The sequence below is a fragment of the Camelina sativa genome, chromosome 2 (assembly GCF_030686135.1).
Source record: "Camelina sativa cultivar CO46 ecotype springtype chromosome 2, ASM3068613v1".
NCBI lineage: Eukaryota > Viridiplantae > Streptophyta > Magnoliopsida > Brassicales > Brassicaceae > Camelina > Camelina sativa.
In genome coordinates this window covers 23,076,437-23,095,617 of record NC_141881.1, presented here as the reverse complement: position 1 = coordinate 23,095,617, position 19,181 = coordinate 23,076,437, and the positions used below count along the sequence as shown (strand labels likewise).

At 33.3% G+C, this 19,181-nt stretch overlaps 1 protein-coding gene and 4 pseudogenes across 2 annotated transcripts; 1 reads left to right on the top strand and 4 right to left on the bottom strand.

The window, feature by feature from the left end:
* On the bottom strand, positions 1-684 carry LOC147949074 (B3 domain-containing protein At5g54067 pseudogene; annotated as a pseudogene). Its single transcript, XR_015574051.1, has one exon. The product of XR_015574051.1 is annotated as a B3 domain-containing protein At5g54067 pseudogene (transcript).
* Positions 685-3,386: 2,702 nt separating this feature from the next.
* LOC147949073 (anthocyanidin 3-O-glucoside 2'''-O-xylosyltransferase pseudogene) lies at positions 3,387-4,859 on the top strand (annotated as a pseudogene).
* A 4,981-nt stretch (positions 4,860-9,840) lies between these two features.
* LOC147949072 (heat stress transcription factor A-9-like) lies at positions 9,841-12,110 on the bottom strand. The gene is made up of 2 exons (XM_087487867.1): positions 10,710-12,110; positions 9,841-10,619 (listed from the first exon to the last, which is right to left on the bottom strand). Exons 1-2 carry the CDS (start codon positions 11,049-11,051, stop codon positions 9,969-9,971), a joined length of 993 nt encoding a protein of 330 aa, XP_087343993.1. The 5' UTR covers positions 11,052-12,110; the 3' UTR covers positions 9,841-9,968.
* Positions 12,111-14,563: 2,453 nt separating this feature from the next.
* Positions 14,564-16,447, bottom strand: LOC104753852 (L-type lectin-domain containing receptor kinase IX.2 pseudogene; annotated as a pseudogene).
* Positions 16,448-17,486: 1,039 nt separating this feature from the next.
* LOC104753841 (B3 domain-containing protein At5g54067 pseudogene) lies at positions 17,487-17,909 on the bottom strand (annotated as a pseudogene).
* Between the last annotated feature and the right edge of the window lie 1,272 nt (positions 17,910-19,181).

The following is a 19,181-nucleotide window of genomic DNA, read 5'->3' as shown; positions in this document are numbered from 1 at the left end:
TTAAGCCAAAAACTTAAATTTGTTATTATTATAGAAAATAAAACTAACAACTAACAACACAACATTTGGAATATGGAAAATTTATGAATTTTAGAAATATCATATATAATATTGTAAGGTTCTCTTTTAACAAGCTCTAAGAAGTTGTTATTTGATGGAAACAAGTTACACTGGAATCATTACTTGCAATTCATTGTATTGAAAATTGAGAACAATGAATTTCTTTTCAATTTGATCCCAGTAGAGCTTCAGAAAATCGTCTTTTGCGAGATCTAACGAATGCTTCATTTCACTCCAACCAGACGCGAAATAATATCTAGGGTTATTAATACCTGTGACTTTTAGAGTAACCGTGTACAAATCGTCTTCCATTACGTCATAGACTTTCACTTGAACACCGCTTAGCAAATCTTCAGTTGTAACATCTCTTTCCACTAGATCACCGTTTTGTAAAACAATTATTTTCATCCTCGTGAGGACAGACTCCACTTTTTCTTTCGGTAATGCGACATTACCAACAACATCGCTCTTTGATAACCTCTTTTCTATGATCATAGCCGGATCTAATAGATCTCTGCTGTAATTCATCTTGATAAATTTTATATAAAAAGTAGAAAATAGCTTGTATATTTTTTGTGTTTTCGATGCAATATATATAATAAGAGAAACCACTCCTAAAATCTCTTCCTTAAAATGTCTTAATTGAATACCCCACTCCTAAATTCCTTAATTGAATAACTCACTCCTAAAAGCTCTTGTATTTCTTTAATATGGTCTTGATTGGAAGAGCATATGAAAAAAAAAATTTTTTTAATTTTATCATCCAATCAACATTTATTAGGAGATGGAAGAAAATGGAAGAAAATTTTGTGCCAATTATTGATTTATAATTTTCCATTTTGTAAAACAGAGATAAAAAGTTTACATGTGTTATAACAAGTGTCCCTCCTCATTCAATCCATCACAACAATAGTCTCCCTAAATAAAATGCATGTAACACTTGTTCAGCACTTGTTAACAACCTCTTTATACTTGTCTTTGTCTCCTTCCACTATAAATAGAAGATATGTACAAGAGAAGCATATAGTGATAAATCATACTATTTCTCTAAGTTTCTCTCTAGTCTTATATAATAAAGTAATATTCTCTTTTGACAAGCTCTAAAAAGTTGTTATTTGGCATTCTCTTCTTGCAACATGTATTATTTCCTCTTTAATATTTTTAGTGTATTTTTTCAATTAACTTTATGTGACATACATTATCTTATTTATATTTATATTTAAGACAAAATATAATTTGATATTTTACATTATAAAATGTTTAATTTTTTTTTTTAATTTGTGTAGTATATTGTCCAAAATATGAATTTTCTTTTTCTATAAGAAGTTGCCATTTGACATGCTCTTCTTGCAACATGTGTCATTTTCTCTTTAATATTTTTAGTATATTTTTTCAATTAACTTTATATGCCATATATTATTTTATTTATATTTGTATTTACAACAAAATATAATTTGATATTATACATTACAAGATGTTCAACTTATTCTTTAATTTGTGTAGCATATTGTCTAAAATAATAATTTTCTCTTTTATTTTTTTTCCTTTATTTCTTTATTATAATAGATATATAATATGTTTTGCTTGAAATTCCTATCAGATATTATTAGTTACATTAACAATTTATATTTGAAAAAAAAATGTAAGTATTTATGAACCTTCTCACATATTTTATTAAATTTCATATTCTATCGCATATTTTGTAACTCTCGTATTAATTTGATTACTTTGAAATTCCCATCATATATTTATAGTTATATTAACTAAAAAATTATACTTAATGTAACTAATAAATGTATTTTTGGTGAACCTTCTCAGATATTTTACTAAATTTCAGATTCTATCACATATGTTGTAACTCTCATATTAATAATCATATACATCTTTAAGGTACTAAATTTCATTTTATTGAAATTATTTACTTATGTTATATGTTGACACTTTTGTATCTTCCATAGTATTATTAATATTGTAATAAATGACAAACAAAAATTAGAAACATAATAAATATTAAAATATATTAATATGTATTTATTACATTTTATAACTCTCATATAGCTTATGTAACTCCTTACAAATATAAATTGATATAAGAATCAGTGCATTAACTACCCAATTAAATAATGAATCTATATAGGCTTCTAACTCCAATTTTTAAGGCACACATCTCAATAACCCTCATATCTCAAACCTCACATAATTTTGTAAATTCTATGGTTCTTTTTATTCAACTAACATTTTCTTAGTGTATTTCATTATTTTTTTTAAATAAAGTAACATTTTCTTAATCTCATACTTTAAAAAACTGACAAGAGGCACTCATTCCTCTCAAATTTTATACATAAAAAAAATATCCAAAAAAAATATCTTGATATTTTAATAATGTTCTTTTTGAAATATCTTGACATTTTAGTAAGGTTTTCTTTTGACAAACTCTAAGAAGTTGTCATTTGGCACTCTTTATTGCAACCAGAACCGGCGCTAGAGATTTGGTGGCCACAAGCCAAAAAACAATTGTTGAAACTGAAAAAGTCTTTAGAGGAATCGAACCCATAACCTCAAGGCAAACATACACTTACCAGTAAAACTAAAGACACTTCTTAAATAATTCCGGCCGTTTAACATTATATAGAGCTGAGCGGCCGCAAGCTGGTGCTTGGCTTGCTTGTAGTCATGGCCGGCTCTGATTGCAACATGTGTGATTTTCTCTTTAATATTTTTAGTGTATTTTTTTAATTAACTTTATATGATATATATTATCTTATTTATATTTATATTTTATAATTTAATATTATATGTAAAGTGATTTTAATGTAGTGGCAGGAGGTAAGTCTATTTGTAGAAGGCATTATCACACCAGGGATCGAGTCCCGCTTCCTACAAATGTAAGAATTTGGCTAATGGGCCGGCCAGTTATAGTCTAATGGTTGACAAAATCTTTTTTAATATTATACGTTATAAGATGTTCAATTTATTTTTTTAATTTGTGTAGTCGTATAATCCAAAATAATATAATGATTTTCTCTTTTATTTTATTCCTATATTTCTTTATTATAATAAATATATAATTTATTGTATATGTATTAATTCTTCAAAATATAACTCCGTTGATGCATGTTACGATACCATCACGTGTTGCACAGTTGCACGTACACGGGAGGTTACACTTGCTCGGTCATTTGGTTCCCCAAATAGCGACACACTATTCACCACGAGCCACACTCACCAATCCATTTAACGGGTTTCTGCCTTTTTATACTTCCAAAAGACACATCTCAGAAATCAAACAAAAGAAGAAAAAAGACTATCAAACAATATTTCCGGTAATTAAAGAATAGTACAAGACAGAACCCAAAGAAGAATATGGGTGATTTTGGATCAAATGGTTCGTCAAGCATGAGCATTGTGATGTATCCATGGCTAGCCTTTGGTCATATGACTCCTTTTCTCCACCTCTCCAACAAGCTCGCAGAGAAAGGTCACAAGATTGTTTTCTTGCTTCCGAAGAAAGCACTAACCCAGCTCGAACCTCTTAATCTGTACCCGAATCTCATCACTTTCCACACCATCTCCATCCCTCAGGTCAAAGGGCTCCCTCCCGGTGCAGAAACCAACTCCGACGTCCCCTACTTCTTGACTTATTTGCTTACAGTTGCAATGAACCAAACCCGGCCAGAGGTCGAGACCATTTTCCATACAATCAAGCCTGACTTGGTTTTCTTCGATACTGCCCATTGGGTGCAAAACCGTTTGCTTCAACATTGTGAGTGCTGCGGCAATCGCGCTGTCTCTTGTCCCTGCCGCTGAGCGTGAAGTCATTGACGGGAAGGAACTGTCAGGGGGCGAGTTAGCTAAGATACCTCTAGGTTACCCATCTTCGAAAGTCGTCTTGCGTCCGCATGAAGCAAAATCCCTAAAATTCATGTGGAGGAAGCGTGAGAGGACTGCTTGTTTCTTTGACGTGAAAGTTACCACGATGAGAAACTGCGACGCGATAGCTATAAGGACTTGTCGTGAGACGGAAGGCAAATTCTGCGATTACATCAGTAGCCAATACAGCAAACCGGTTTACCTGGCCGGACCGGTACTCCCTCTGGATCCAAACCTAATCAGCCCTCTCTAGAGTCTCGGTGGGCAGAGTGGCTAGCGAAATTCAAAACCGGTTCGGTTGTGTTCTGCGCTTTCGGTAGCCAACCCGTTGTAGACAAGAACTCTGTTTAGGGCTAGAATCAACCGGTTTACCGTTTCTGATTGCAATTAAGCCTCCTACGGGTGTATCAACCGTTGAGGAAGCGTTACCGGAAGGATTCGAGGAGAGGGTTCAAGGACGTGGGACGTGGCATTGTGTTCGGAGGTTGGATTCAGCAACCGTTGGTGTTCGACCATCCTTCAGTGGGATGTTTTGTTAGCCACTGCGGGTTTGGGTCGATGTGGGAGTCTTTGATGAGTGATTGTCAGATTGTTTTGGTTCCGCAGCACGGAGAACAGATATTGAACGCGAGGCTGATGACGGAGGAGATGGAGGTGGCGGTTGAGGTGGAGAGGGAAGAGAATGGGTGGTTCTCGCGGGGGAGCTTGGAGAATGCTGTGAAGAGTGTGATGGAGGAAGGTAGTGAGGTCGGTGAGAAAGTGAGAAAGAATCATGACAAGTGGAGATGTGTTTTGGCTGAGTCTGGTTTTGCTGATGGTTATATCGATAAGTTTGAACAGAGTTTGATTGAACTTGTGAAGTCATGAATTGATTTCATTATTTGTATGTTTTGTGAAACGTAAAAAAAAATGAAAAAAAATGGATTTGGTTTGGGTTTGATTGAACTTGTGTCGTTCTATCATTAATAACCCTAATCTGTATGCTTTTCACACAACACATGGTAATTATAGAATTTATAAATATGATAGAGGTCAGCTTTAACTATCTTGAGTGTCACATCTTTGCAATTTTCATAAGATTAGGGAATATATTTAGTTTCCGGAAGCTAAATAATGGTATTTTAATTTATTTGCTGGTAACCTTTTTTTAACTATAACATATATTAGGGAATAATTTCCGTAAATTAAATACGAAAAGGAAACTATATATAGATTATAAACAACTTAAATAGATTATTAATCAAACCTAAAGATAAACATATTCGTAACAAACTTGAATCATTCAATTCATACCAGTACTCTCCTAATTCCTAAACTTCAGATCATCTCTCATCTGTAACAAAATCCTCATAACCAGAAGCACAAGAACCACAAGAACAAGATAAGAAGAAAAAACTAAGGAACGTCAACATAAATGGGGTCAAAGTTTCATGCTTTTATGCTCCCATGGTTCGGGTTTGGTCACATGACTGCATTTTTCCATCTGGCTAACAAATTAGCTGAGACACGGCACAAAATCCCTTTCTTGCTCCCCAAGAAAGCTCTAAAGCAGCTTGAACCTCTCAATCTCAGACTGCATTGTCTTTCACACTCTTACCATCCCATCCGTAGATGGCCTCCCTGCTGGCGCTTAGAAAACCTGGGATATACCGATCTCTTCAGGGAGTTTTCTCGCATCGGCTATGGATCGGACACGGAATCAGGTCGAAGAAGCGGTTTCTATAGGTAAACCGGATCTTCTTCGATTTTGCTCACTGGATTCGGGAAATAGCTAGAGAGTGTGAGCTTTATAACGATGTCCGCAGCATGTGTAGCTATCTCGTTTGTCCCTGGTCGTAGTCCAGATGATTTGGCTGTTCCTCTCGCATCCATTTGGAGGGTCAAATGGAAAGAGTCTCTGGTTAGTACTGGGCTAATGAATGGTTATGTTCAATGGCGAACCTAGGAAATTTTTACTGGGGTCAAAAACATAACTAAATTTTTCTTTTAACATAAATATAAAAAATGAATACGAGATATTACTTTATCAAACAAAATGAACCAGAGATTCCAAAAAAAAGGAGAATATTACACGTGAATAGCGAATCCATAGCGAAGAAACAAGCTTCCAGCTCCACAAATAGTATATAACCCATCAACGAAATCAGTAGCGGATTCAGGAATATCCTCAGCTCTCCACCCAGGCCCGGCTCATACCCATGGCGAGAGGGGCGGTGGCCATGGGACAATTTTTTTTTTTCAAAAAACCTTAAGCAAATGGGGTCCAAAAAAATGGAAAAAAAAAAAAAATTTATGTTGTTAAGAGTCTAAATAAAATTATAGGCCTAAGGACCAAAAAATTGTTGAGACGGGGCTGTCTCCACCTAAGCTGAGTAGGATTCGTACGACTGTTCGATGAATCAAACTCACTCACAAGCTTCTTATGAGCGGGTACACGTGGCTTGAACGGTTCATGTGTAACCGATGGCTTGATCCGATACAACCAGCTGAATAAATATGGAAAAAGATCAGAACTTTAACGAAAATTTATCAAAAATTACAAAATAAAAAACACCGGAGATACGAAAGAGTAAACGAGCCAACCTTCGTTGATTCATTTATATACCGCAAAATTGGGTTGTTTGGACTTTGAACCACAAAATTAACAACAATATCATTGCAAAAACTGGGAATTTTGCCAATGTCCATTTGTGACATAACGAATTATATTCAACCAAATGAGTAATATGATTTGCTAATAATTTTTAAAAGTGAGTATAACTATCTAGATCCTGTATTTGTAGCTACGTAGAAATAAAAGCCACAGGTACTTGTATTTACATGTGTTAATTTTCATAGACCAGAAATGCAGATAATTTCACAGGCTCCTCCTCTTTATGGTAAAAAAAGTAACACAACCCATCTTCCTCTTTGTGGTCCTAACCAATTAATCTTCCTCTTTACAGACTCTTTATTGACAAAATTTGCAATGTAAAAGGGAATTATTTTGCAATGAGAATGTAGACTCTGCAACAAAATTTGCAATGTAATTATCTGACGAGTAGGTAGATTCTACAAAAAATTTGCAACGTAATTATCTGACGAGTAGGTATAGACTCTTTATGATAGGACATTAGTAGATCTAATCTTGCGGAAGCAACATTTTTATTTTATTTTTTGCTCTGTATTATTAATTTTAGCTTCCCACAACAATAAACGCATTTTCTTATATAACTTAACTTGAAAATTTATGCATATGGCACTTTCCACCAAATGAGCAATATGATTAGCTAATAATTTTTAAAAGTGAATATAACTCTCCATATCCTGTATTTGTAGCTACGTAGAAAAAAAACCACAGGTGATTGTATTTACATGTGTTAATTTTCATAGACCAGAAATACAAATAATTTCACAGGCTTCTCCTCTTTGTGGTGAAAAAAGTAACTCAAACCATCATCCTCTTTGTGGTTCCAAAAGTAACTCAACCAATTAATCTTCCTCTTTACAGACTCTTTATTGACAAAATTTGCAATGTAAAAGGGAATTATTTTGTAATGAGAAGGTAGACTTTGCAACAAAATTTGCAATGTAATTATCTGACGAGTAGGTATAGACTCTTTATGATAGGACATTAGTAGATCTAATTTTCCGCGTTTGCGTGATTACGCGGAAGCAACCTTTTTATTTTATTTTTGCTCTGTATTATTAATTTTAGCTTCCCACAAAAATAAACGCATTTTCTTATATAACTTAACTTGAAAAATTATGCGTATGGCACTTTCAACCAAATGAGCAATATGATTAGCTAATAATTTTTAAAAGTGAGTATAACTCTCCAGATCTTGTATTTGTAACTACGTAGAAATAAAAACCACATGTACTTGTATTTACATGTGTTAATTTTCATAGACCAGAAATACAAATAATTTCATAGGCTTCTCCTCTTTGTGGTGAAAAAAGTAACTCAAGCTATCATCCTCTTTGTGGTCCCAAAAATAACTCAACCAATTAATTTTCCTCTTTATTGACAAAATATGCAATGTAAAAGGGAATTATTTTGCAATGAGAAGGTAGACTCTGCAACAAAATTTGCAATATAATTATCTCACGAATAGGTAGACTCTACAACAAAATTTGCAATATAATTATCTGACAAGTAGGTATAGACTCTTTATGATAGGACATTAGTATATCTAATCTTCCATGTTTCCGTGATTACGCGGAAGCAACCTTTTTATTTTATTTTGCTCTGTATTAATTTTAGCTTCCCACAAAAAACAAAAGCATCTTATTATATAAACCTTAGTTTTCAAAGTTATTAATTCATATAATCGCGACATGTATCAAAGTATATCCATAATATTTTGATATCTGTGAAAAGAATTTTTATTTAATAATTATAGGAAAATTAAAAAATTCTAAAAGTAAATGGATTACTATTAATATTTTTGAAAAGTATATAAAACCAAAAGTAATCTATTATATCACTAATTTTAAAAGAAAATTATATATTAAATTACTAATTTCAGTAGGAAAATATATGCAATTAATAAAGAAAATATTTGAAATTTAATTGCATAAATTATTTCTTATAATCATATAGTAAAAAGAAATTTATACAGAAAAGTGATTAAAGTATAAAATGTTTAATGTGTTAAAATTAGTGATTAACATAATATAAGGAAATAAGATAATCAAAATAAAAAATTTATGTAATATTCTTAAGTTTCAATTGGTGAATAATTTGATAGCGTATTCAATATTATGTTATTTTATAAACCTTGGTTTTCAAAGTTAGTAACTCATGTGATCGCGACACGTATCAATTTTTAACAATTAAAGATTTTGTCATGTGTTATACAAAAATTTTGTTTTAACATATTTATAAATTATTAAAAATTAAAAATTTAAACAATTTAATAAACATAAAAAGATAGTTCATATATGTATAAAAAATAATACTAATTCTAATTTTAAATTACTAATTCTATAAAAAAAAGAATTAAGAAAATTATACAATTAATTACTATAATTAAATAAATTATACTGTCAATTATTAACTATTTAGTTGATGGATATAGATATGGGTATTCCTTTTCAGGTAGCCTATTCGAATGGAAACTGCTAAGAGATCAATTGTTCAGCGTTAGATCAATTTGTTCAATAAAAAGAATGGAAACTACTAAGAAGATATACCCTCATTGTTTTTGTTGAACAATTGATCTAACGCTGTCACCTGCCAAATCAAACTAGCGGATGTATATCTTCAAACATGCTTAAATATATACTTTCGAGGAAATTGATCTTTTAAAAGCACACTCCGATTTGACATTTTTCAGTGTCTACTCTTTTGTCGCTTTGCAATTGTTAGAGCAATTACATCGGTTATACAACCATCTGAGTGACAAAAGAATTAAATTTAATGATTTATTTTTTTATTGTTTACTCAGTTTATGACAGTTGTAGATTCAGTATTTTAATAACTCTCGCAGAGACATTTATTTTTCATCTCTTCACCTTTTTCTCATTTTTTTATTTTTTTTTTTCTTCACATTCTCCATCGAGTATGTGCGATGGGAATGTCCTTATATTATATAACAAAACTTGAAAGTATCTAATTTTACTTACCTTGGACATCTGATTTCCATCTATCCCAGCATATCTCTCATGGCTACGCATCTGATGCTGTAGAGGATCGTTACTCGGCTCGGTTCTACCTTGCCGGGGTGGTCACACGGTGGTCTGACAGGTTCCCTTTTTTCCTCTTTATTGTGTTGCCCGAACTTAATTTACTTTTGCTTCTACTACATAAAGACTAGAGTGTGATATGTGAACTTTTCTATTCAAAACCTTGTAGATCATAATAACCTATAAATAAAAGAACCAGCCTACCATGTAAAAAGTTGTAAACTAAAAGGCTATACACACTATAAAATCAACCATTATTCAAAACGCAGTCAAGTGTTAGCGGAATAAAGAGCTACACTTTTTACAAGAGCTAACAGTATAATCCAGACAACTCTGTACAAGTTCTTTTATATTTTTTTTTTTTTGTTTTACTCGATTCTCCAATTTACATCTACATCAATCTTCTTTTCACCCATTGAACCAACGTCAACAAGTATGTCCTCTGTATTAAGCTGGCATCTCGTACTCCCACTTTGATTATTGTTCATGGAAATGTCAGACTCATGATCTGGTTGTGTTGTTGCAGCCATGGCCATAAATTCTCTAATTATCAGCTGACTTTCCACATCCACCAAGTTTTTTTGAGTTTCTTGATCGTGAAGCAACTTCAACTTCTTCACGAATTCAGTTGCTTCGAGCTCTCTCTGTTGTTTCATTTTCCTCTTCCTCACCAGCCTTTCAACAAATCTTTGATCTTTGGCCAACTTTGCAAAGAAGCTTAGCATATGTCTTTGTTCTGTTTCGACTCCGTGTATCTTCTCTTGCACAGTGACCATTTGATCTTGAGACTCTTCCTGTTGTTGTTTCAACTTCAACACCTCCAATCTTATTGGACAGTTCTGATCCTCCTTCAGTAACTCAGCCTCTGTCTCTGTCTTCTTCAACCCCGTGGTGCTCGCTTCCTTGTTACAATTACTTTTGCTTCTCCTCCTCTTGATGTTCTTCAGCAAATGTTTCTTACCTCCTTGAAAACCTTCGTTAGCAAACTCCCACCTATCTGAATCTACCTTCTTAAACCCCTACAAAACCCTAGCTTTAAGTTACAAAGCTTGCGACACAAGAAACATAGCTAAAAAGTAAAAACCAATAAAAACTCGTTTTATCCTTACGTAGGTGTTGAGCTGACGGACGAAACTTGAGAAGTTCTTGTGTTTGAAGTATTTGGGAAGGAGATTCTCAGAGAACTCGTAAGAATCCCAGATGATGAAGCTTTTACGGGTCGGGTTCCATGATACAACCGGGTCTGTTACTTTGTCATCGACGATCTCAAACGTCTTTCTCAGAAACGGCGTTATTACACCTATCTCGTGCAATTTTGAAAAACTAACTGACGACGAGGAGTCGGTTAAGTTAACGGCATCAGCCTCTTCTTTGGTTGGTGAAACGACGTCGTCGTCAGACGAGCCTCCTCCGCTTCCGATCTCGCCACCTTTAACGGTGACAGTCTCCATTGCCGTCTCTTGACCAAGCGAAGCCGAAGATTCAATCGCCGACGTTTGGAATCGCCGTCACAGCTTCCCAACGCCGTTACTATCTTCGTCTCCTTTTGGAAACTTCTTTGCTGTTTATGGAAATATATAAATAGTGTTTACTTTACGGTCTATCAAAAAAGTTAACAAAAAAATATATTTTTACACTCACTTTTCTGAATTCAACAAATCAACACCCATATTATAGTCCCATCTCTAACCGTTGGATCTTCGTGGTTGGTGAAGATGAATCGGTGGTCTAAGTATGGGAAAAAGAACCGACCGTATACAATTGAATTCGATTTCATGCATGAATGACAATTGTTGCGGACTAGAAGCACACAGCAGTTAAATATGCTACTTTACTACTATAGAAACAAATGAAAGAAAATAAAATAAAAGAGAGTTAAAAGCCAGTTTATTAAAGCTAGAGTATTATATAGAGCTGTGATCGTACTTTGATGATAAAGTTCATATACTATTGTAGATGAAGATGATGACAAATTGACAATACATATATAAAATTAGAATAACCGATATTTTTGTGATGGAAATATAATTAAAAAAAAAAGTTTGTATTGTAACCTCTGTATTATACGCACTAGAAAAATATCAACGTTAATCTGTTAAAAGAATAAAGCATTAATGTCGATGAAGAAATCTACAACCTGTTATAGCGTCTGCATTGGTTGTGGCCTCAACTGAGCGTTGAGTAAAGGCGATGGAGTGATGAAAAATTAATTAAGAAGAATGGAAGATCCCGGGAGGTGAAACTCGACTATCTATAGCAATAAGAAAACATGAAGCAGAGTCTTGACCACCATTGAACCAGTCGAATACCACCTTCCTGGATCTCCCTAACTTTTTCTTCATATACCACGATTTTGCAAGAATCAACACAATATACCAAGAATGGAATGTAGTTAAGGTATGGCCTGAATCTAGGCTAGCTAACCTTTGGATTCCTTGCTTTCATTCCACTTACTGTTTTCTTGTTTTAAGAGTGGATTGTTTGATTGTGATGGTTTGGTTATCAAAAGAAACAAACAAATTTATAGAGTAACTCAAGTTAAATGTATACTAACTCATTATTATTTATTACAAGAGTTACACTAAGATTTGTCCGCTATGTCAACTTTTGAAATTACAAAAGACATGGAACGGTTTATATATAGAATTTTACTATATTGACTGTTAACATTGTAGTTATTTAAGGTGTGTATTCAAGGACTATGTAACGTTTATATATCACAACAGCAAAGTTTATATATATACTCCATTGACTTCAGCATTTTAGGTAAATTTCATTAAAAAAAAACCCATTTGACTGGTATATATAACCAATTTAAAAGCTGGAATGTTGTGTATTAAATTGTGTTTGAGCTTTTGAACCATAGTGTGAAACGTTTTAAAAGCACTGATTTAATAATATCAGATGATTATTGTTTCGGTAATTAAGACTCTTTTGGTACAATCTATATTATGAAAGTTGGCCAACTCTCTCCATTCTTTTGCCACATCAGCAATTGAGAGAGTGCCATATGTCCATCCTTCTTTATGTTAGTTGTTGACTGATCCTCTTCGTCTTCCCTTGTTTGATTTTCGTAGTAACTGCTACTTCAACCTTTTCCGTCTTTCCTTGCTTTAATTTTGGTAGTAACTGCTCTTTTATAATATCTCTCACATCCTGCAGTTTTTTTATAGTGAACGAAGATGTGGAAAATGAAAGTCAACTATAGAGAAATGAGAATTTGAAGATCCACGCATGAACGAATTTATATTGATTGTAACTGGTTCTTTTTTGTAGCTTACCTATACTATGTTAATGCATTAGTAATGGTTTATTTCTTTTGCTCAAAATAGATTGTAAGTTAGTTTCTTCATCATGAGAATTGCATGCTATGTTTTGCTTACTGTTTTCTTTAATTATTTCTATATTTCTGGCTTTGGTAAGGTGTAGCAGGTTCGAAAAAAACTAATCTTTACATGGCAGGAGTCGTGAATATATAAAGAAATATGTTTAATTAGTTCTTCTAATTATAGTTTGTAAGTAATTATATACATTCTCATTCGATAACAAACAAGAAAAATCAAAATTACTCTATCTGCAAACGGTGTTGTTTTCCTTCTCTGCAAACCTTTTTTCTGTGACTCTATCTGCTCAACTATACATATGATTGTAAGTTCATTCTCACTATAGTGAACCTTAAGAATTTTGTCTTTGAGTGGTGTTGTTTCTAAATTTTTGTTTTATGTATTTAGGACCGGTATGTGTTTTGTTAAATGTAATCTTACTATAGTATAAGAAGAAACTGGTCATTTTGTGTTTTGATTCTTAATAAGTAGAATAGATTATGAGACTTGGGAATTGGTCAAGTTTACTACAGTTTTTTTCCTGACTGCTACAATGCCAGAGAAAAAGAAAATTCAGTCATGTGTGGTGGCTAATCCAAATTTCAGTCACATGATATGATATTAATCACCATGGTTTGTGCTTTCGTTTTTGACTACTCAATATACGAAATAATATTGACAGTGAAAATGTAATTGTTCGTATCATCAAAAGATAACCAGCGTAATGCGCGGGTACTTATCTAGTCATCAATAATTAGAAAGGAAAAACCATCTAAAACCAATAGTACTAGTTAGTAGTAGGAGCAGGACCCCAAACAGCCGAATGAACAAGAGAATTGAAAATATAGTATTTCTTTGATGGGTTTTGTGAAAATGTAGCTCTATGACTTTTAGCAAAGATTCATGTTTCACATTTCAATGTTTCGATAGATACAAGCAATATATGTATCAGATACTGATAGGGAAGAAAGTCTTTAAAAATATCCAAAAGCCTAACCTACACGATGCAAAAACCAAATTTGTTTTTCTGTACATGGTCCTTCTGCAAAATTTGGCACCACTCGTATGATCTAGATAAAACGTTAATACATATATTGAGTTGGTTTATTTTGTGCTAGTTAAATTTTATGGTAAATACTTTTGACCTATCGGAGCTTTCTCTCAATGCAGATAAGGAATAATTAATTTTTTTCCATTTTACACAGATTTGGCATATACAGAAATAATACAGCGAGATGTATATAAAGTAGAATGGTCGAAACTCAAAATATATGAGAATTTAAATGGAAATTAAAATTTTCATGTTGCATAATTTCCATAAAGCTTTCTTCTCAAGTTACAAAATGGAAATTATCTAGATCAATAATTTGCATGTAAACTTTTTATCTCTGTTTTACAAAAATGGGAAATTTATAAATCAATAATTGGCACAAAATTTTCTTCCATTTCCATATTAAAGAAATACAAGAGTTCGGCTTCACTTGCCGTTCACAATATGTATAACGTTTTGTAAACCTTCCAAACCCCATAATCATATAATAGAAATCATGTAAAACCAGACCACATGGTTCACTTGCCGTTCACATGTCCACACATACACACATATACAACTATATAAATGATGTGATATCGGATTACAATCAAGTTTCAGAACCGCAAAGGCCACCAAGATCTGCCTCATCTCTCATCTTCAGCTCCCGAGCAACTTGACTTCTCGAGGACGTGGTGGCAGATACTATACTTGAGCTAAGTAAGAGAGAAGAAGAAGGTGAGATGTGAAACGTGGCAGAGGGCATCTTTCGGGGAAGCTGAGGCAATGGTGACTCCAAGTTCAGTACTTGGATCGCTTGTTTTATAGAAGGCCTCGAGTTTCTATCAGGATGGCCACACCATAACCCCACGACCAACAAACATTCGGTTTGTTCCTTATCGAAATCCTCACCAAGTTTCTTATCAATGGCTGACACAAGTTCTTGTCTTCCATATAAATCCCACACTCTCTCCACAAGACTCATCTCACTCTCAGTGCTTTCTTGTGAATGATCAACAGACTTTCTCCCCGTGAGAATCTCTAGTATACCAATGCCAAAGCTATATATATCAGATTCCTTGCTCGCCCTTCCATCCATCACGTATTCTGGAGCCATGTACCCAAATGTTCCTGCTAGCCCTGTTGTATGGGAGCCTAGTTCATGGTCCATCAATCGAGCCAGCCCAAAGTCACCTAATTTTACATTGAAATTGATGTCCAACATGATATTGCTTGCCTTGATGTCCCTATGCAATACACACCTGTCTCCCTCCTCGTGAAGATAAAGAAGCGCAGAGGCTAGACCGAGAGCTATCTTGTATCTTATGTCCCAGGAGAGATGGGGTCTTTTCCCAAAGAGGTGGGTGTCCAAGCTACCATTTGGCATGAACTCATATATCAGCAAATACTCATCTTTTTCATTACACCAACCGATGAGTTGCACCAGGTTCCGATGTCGCAGTTTGCTAATGATCTTAACTTCAGTTACAAACTCTTTTTTCCCCTGCTTGGAGCCACCAGACAATTTCTTCACTGCAACCATCATATCTAATTCGTTCAAGTACCCTCTATAAACTGCTCCAAAGCCTCCTTCACCCAGCTTTCTCTGGGCTGAGAACCTGTTGGTTGCTAAAACAAGATCCTTAAAAACAAACCTCCGTGGTCCTGCATCTCGTTCAAGGTCTTCGTTTAACAATACCAAGTCTTTTACCTCTTTTGCTTTTCTCTTTCTTTGCTTCTGCAACCAAACCACAAGAACAATGACCAAAGAGGTCAAGACAACAAATCCAGAAACCGAAACGCCAGCTATCAGTCCTTTCTTGATAGAGGCTTTCTCAATATCCAAACTTGAGCTAAACTCCCATGATAAAAGTCTATGTCCCTCTGTGTTTGCTCCAGTAGCCGCTGAGAAACCAACCATAACATGTGGTGGCAAAACCTTTGCAAGATCAATGATGTAAGAAATGCCAACACTCTCCCGAGGAACAGAGGTTAATTCATAAGCCCAAGACACACTCAAGTTCTTAGTAACAGAGTCATAAGAGATCTTTGCATGACCAATATCTTGGCTGTGTGAGCTTACATTCCAAGATGTGTAGTTAGACGAAACAAGCGAGTTATTATTGATCCCCACATGAGATCCAACAGTGGTAGGATCCCATTCCTGATTACTGAACGAGTCAAATTCGATATGAACCAGCGGAAACGGAGATGTATAATCATTGATTCGAGTAAAAAGACCTAAGAAACCACCAGCTGAGTTTACACGGAGTTGAGTTCCCACGGGAGCAAGAAAGAAGCAGATCCCATGACCATAACTCGTAAGGTTACGGGTATCAATCCTAAAAGAGAAACTAGTATTAAAATCTGTAGTAGTACCAGTTCTAGGATTCCATAAAGGCACCTTCTCAGCATAAGTAACCCAACCAACACGAGCTATATATTCCACGTCGTTGAAATTTACAGCCCCATCGGGCATTGCATCTCCATGGTATACCACATTCTCAGGATCACCTGGACGAAAACTAGTGAACTTAAAGTAAAGTGAATCAACAACGAAAGGGAGACTCATGACACATGAAAAAAACATGATTGAGTTGGCCATTTAAGGAGAAAGAAAGAAGATTTCTACAAAACAACAAAGAGCAAAACTGACTTGATCAACATATAAATCAATTCAAGAATTTGATACACAACAAGTCGTCAATAGAAAATTAAAACCCTTTATTGAAGCTACGAAGTAAACAAAGAAATAGTCCTATATACCATTTCAAGACACCAAGTCTCCTTTAAAACAAGAAAGCTTCTTTTTTTTATATACCTTTCAGAGGAAAATGCTAAAGAAAAGGTCATATGCGACGAGATCAACTTACATTTTATACGTTTTATTACTTGACCAGTGCTCCAACAAAACTACTCATAGCCATAGAAACATAATTAACAACAATTAAAACGTCTAAGAACCATTATTTAGCAAGTCTTGTAAAAACTAAAAAAAAAAAGTCAGTCATGGATTCAACGAAGACATTTTCATTACCTTGATTACGAAATATCACCCACGAATAGATAAATGGGATTCAACGAGCAATTAATCCCCATCTTAACTATAATGTTTATTATTTTATTTTTAATAAGATGTTAAAAAAATGTTTCCTGTGAAAGAGAATTTTGTTTGCAAATATATACCTAAATACCTCATTAGTTTTTGGTAGTTGTACGTATAAGCTTGGTAGAGTTTCTTTTTTTTTGTTTTGGTCGCGACCTTGCTTGAATAGGATATACAGAATAAGATCGTGCTCTTTTATCATTGGTCGCCAAGGCAACATAGCCGTAATATATATAGAGTTTTAAAATTATAGATTAAAGTTGTGAGATTAAGCCAGAAAACTTAAATTTGTTATTATTATAGAAAATAAAACTAACAACCAACAAGGCAACATTTGGAATAGGGAAAATTTATGAATTTTGGAAATATCTTATATAATATAAAGTTCTCTTTTGACAAGCTCTAAAAAGTTGTCCATGCAAACAAACTACACTCGAATCATTATTTGCAATACATTGTACTGAAAATTGAGAACAATGAATTCCTGTTCAAATTGATCCCAGTAGAGCTTCAGAAAACGGCCTTCTCCGAGATCTAACGAATGCTTCATATCACTCCAACCAGACCTGAAATAATATCTAGGGTTATCAATCTCTGTGACTTTTAGAGTAACCGTGTACAATTTGTATTTCATTAGGTCATGGACTTTCACTTGAACACCGCTTTGCAAATCTTCAGCTGTAATATTTTTTTCCACTAGAACACCGTTATGCAAAACATTTTTTTTCATCCTCGTGAGGACAGACTTCACTTCTGCTTTCGGTAATACCACATTACCAACAGCATCGGTCTTTGATAACTTCTTTGTTATGATCATAGCCGGATCTAATGGATCTCTGCTGTAATTCATCTTGATAAAAATTTTATAATAAGTAGAAGAATAGCTTGTATATTTTTGTGTTTTCGATGCAATATATATAACAAGAGAAACCACTCCTAAACTCTCTTCCTTAAAATGCCTTAATTGAATACCCCACTCCTAAATTCCTTAATTGAATAACCCACTCCTAAAAGCTCTTGTATTTCTCTAATATGAAAATGGAAGAAATTTTTGTGCCAATTATTGATTTATAAATTTTCCATTTTGTAAAACAGAGATAAAAAGTTTACATTTGTTATAAAATTAGCGTGAGTATCCATCACAACAAGTGTCCCTCCTCTTTCAATCCATTACAACAATAGTCCCCCTAAATGAAATGCATGTAACACTTGTTCACCACTTATTACCAATCTCTCTATACTTATCTTTGTCTCCTCCCACTATAAATAGGAGTTATGTACAAGAGAAGCATATAGTGATAAATCTTACTATTTCTCTAAGTTTCTCTCTAGTCTTATATAATAAAGTAATGTTATCTTTTGACAAGCTCTAAGAAGTTGCCATTTGGCATTCTCTTCTTGCAACATGTGTTATTTTCTCTTTAATATTTTTAGTGTATTTTTTCAATTAACTTTATATGACATACATTATCTTATTTATATTTATATTTAAGACAAAATATATTTTGATATTATACATTATAAGATGTTTAATTTATTTTTTTAATTTGTATATTTTCCAAAATAATGAATTTTCTTTTTTTCTTAGAAGTTGCCATTTCACACTCTCTTCTTGTAACATGTGTCATTTTCTCTTTGATATTTTTAGTATATTTTTTTCGGTTAACTTTATATGAAATATATTATTTTATTTATATTTGTATTTACAACAAAATATAATTTGATATTATACATTACAAGATGTTCAACTTATTCTTTAATTTGTGTAGCATATTATCTAAAATAATAATTTTCTCTTTTATTTCCTTTTCCTTTATTTCTTTATTATAATAGATATATAATATGTTTTGCTTGAAATTTCTATCAGATATTATTAGTTACATTAACAATTTATATTTAAAAAAAATAATAATAAATGTAAGTATTTATGAACCTTCGCACATATTTTATTAAATTTCATATTCTATCACATATTTTGTAACTCTCGTGTTAATTTGATTACTTTGAAATTCCTATCATATATTTATAGTTATATTAACTAAAAAAAATTATACTTAATGCAACTAATAAATGTATTTTTGGTGAACCTTCTCACATATTTTACTAAATTTCAAATTCTATC

Coding starts and splice junctions, on each gene's coding strand:
- LOC147949072 (XM_087487867.1), bottom strand. CDS start 11,051: ATGGAGACTGTCACCGTTAAAGGTGGCGAGATCGGAAGCGGAGGAGGC. Junction 10,620..10,709: donor TCCGTCAGCTCAACACCTAC/GTAAGGATAAAA, acceptor AGGGTTTTGTAG/GGGTTTAAGAAGGTAGATTC.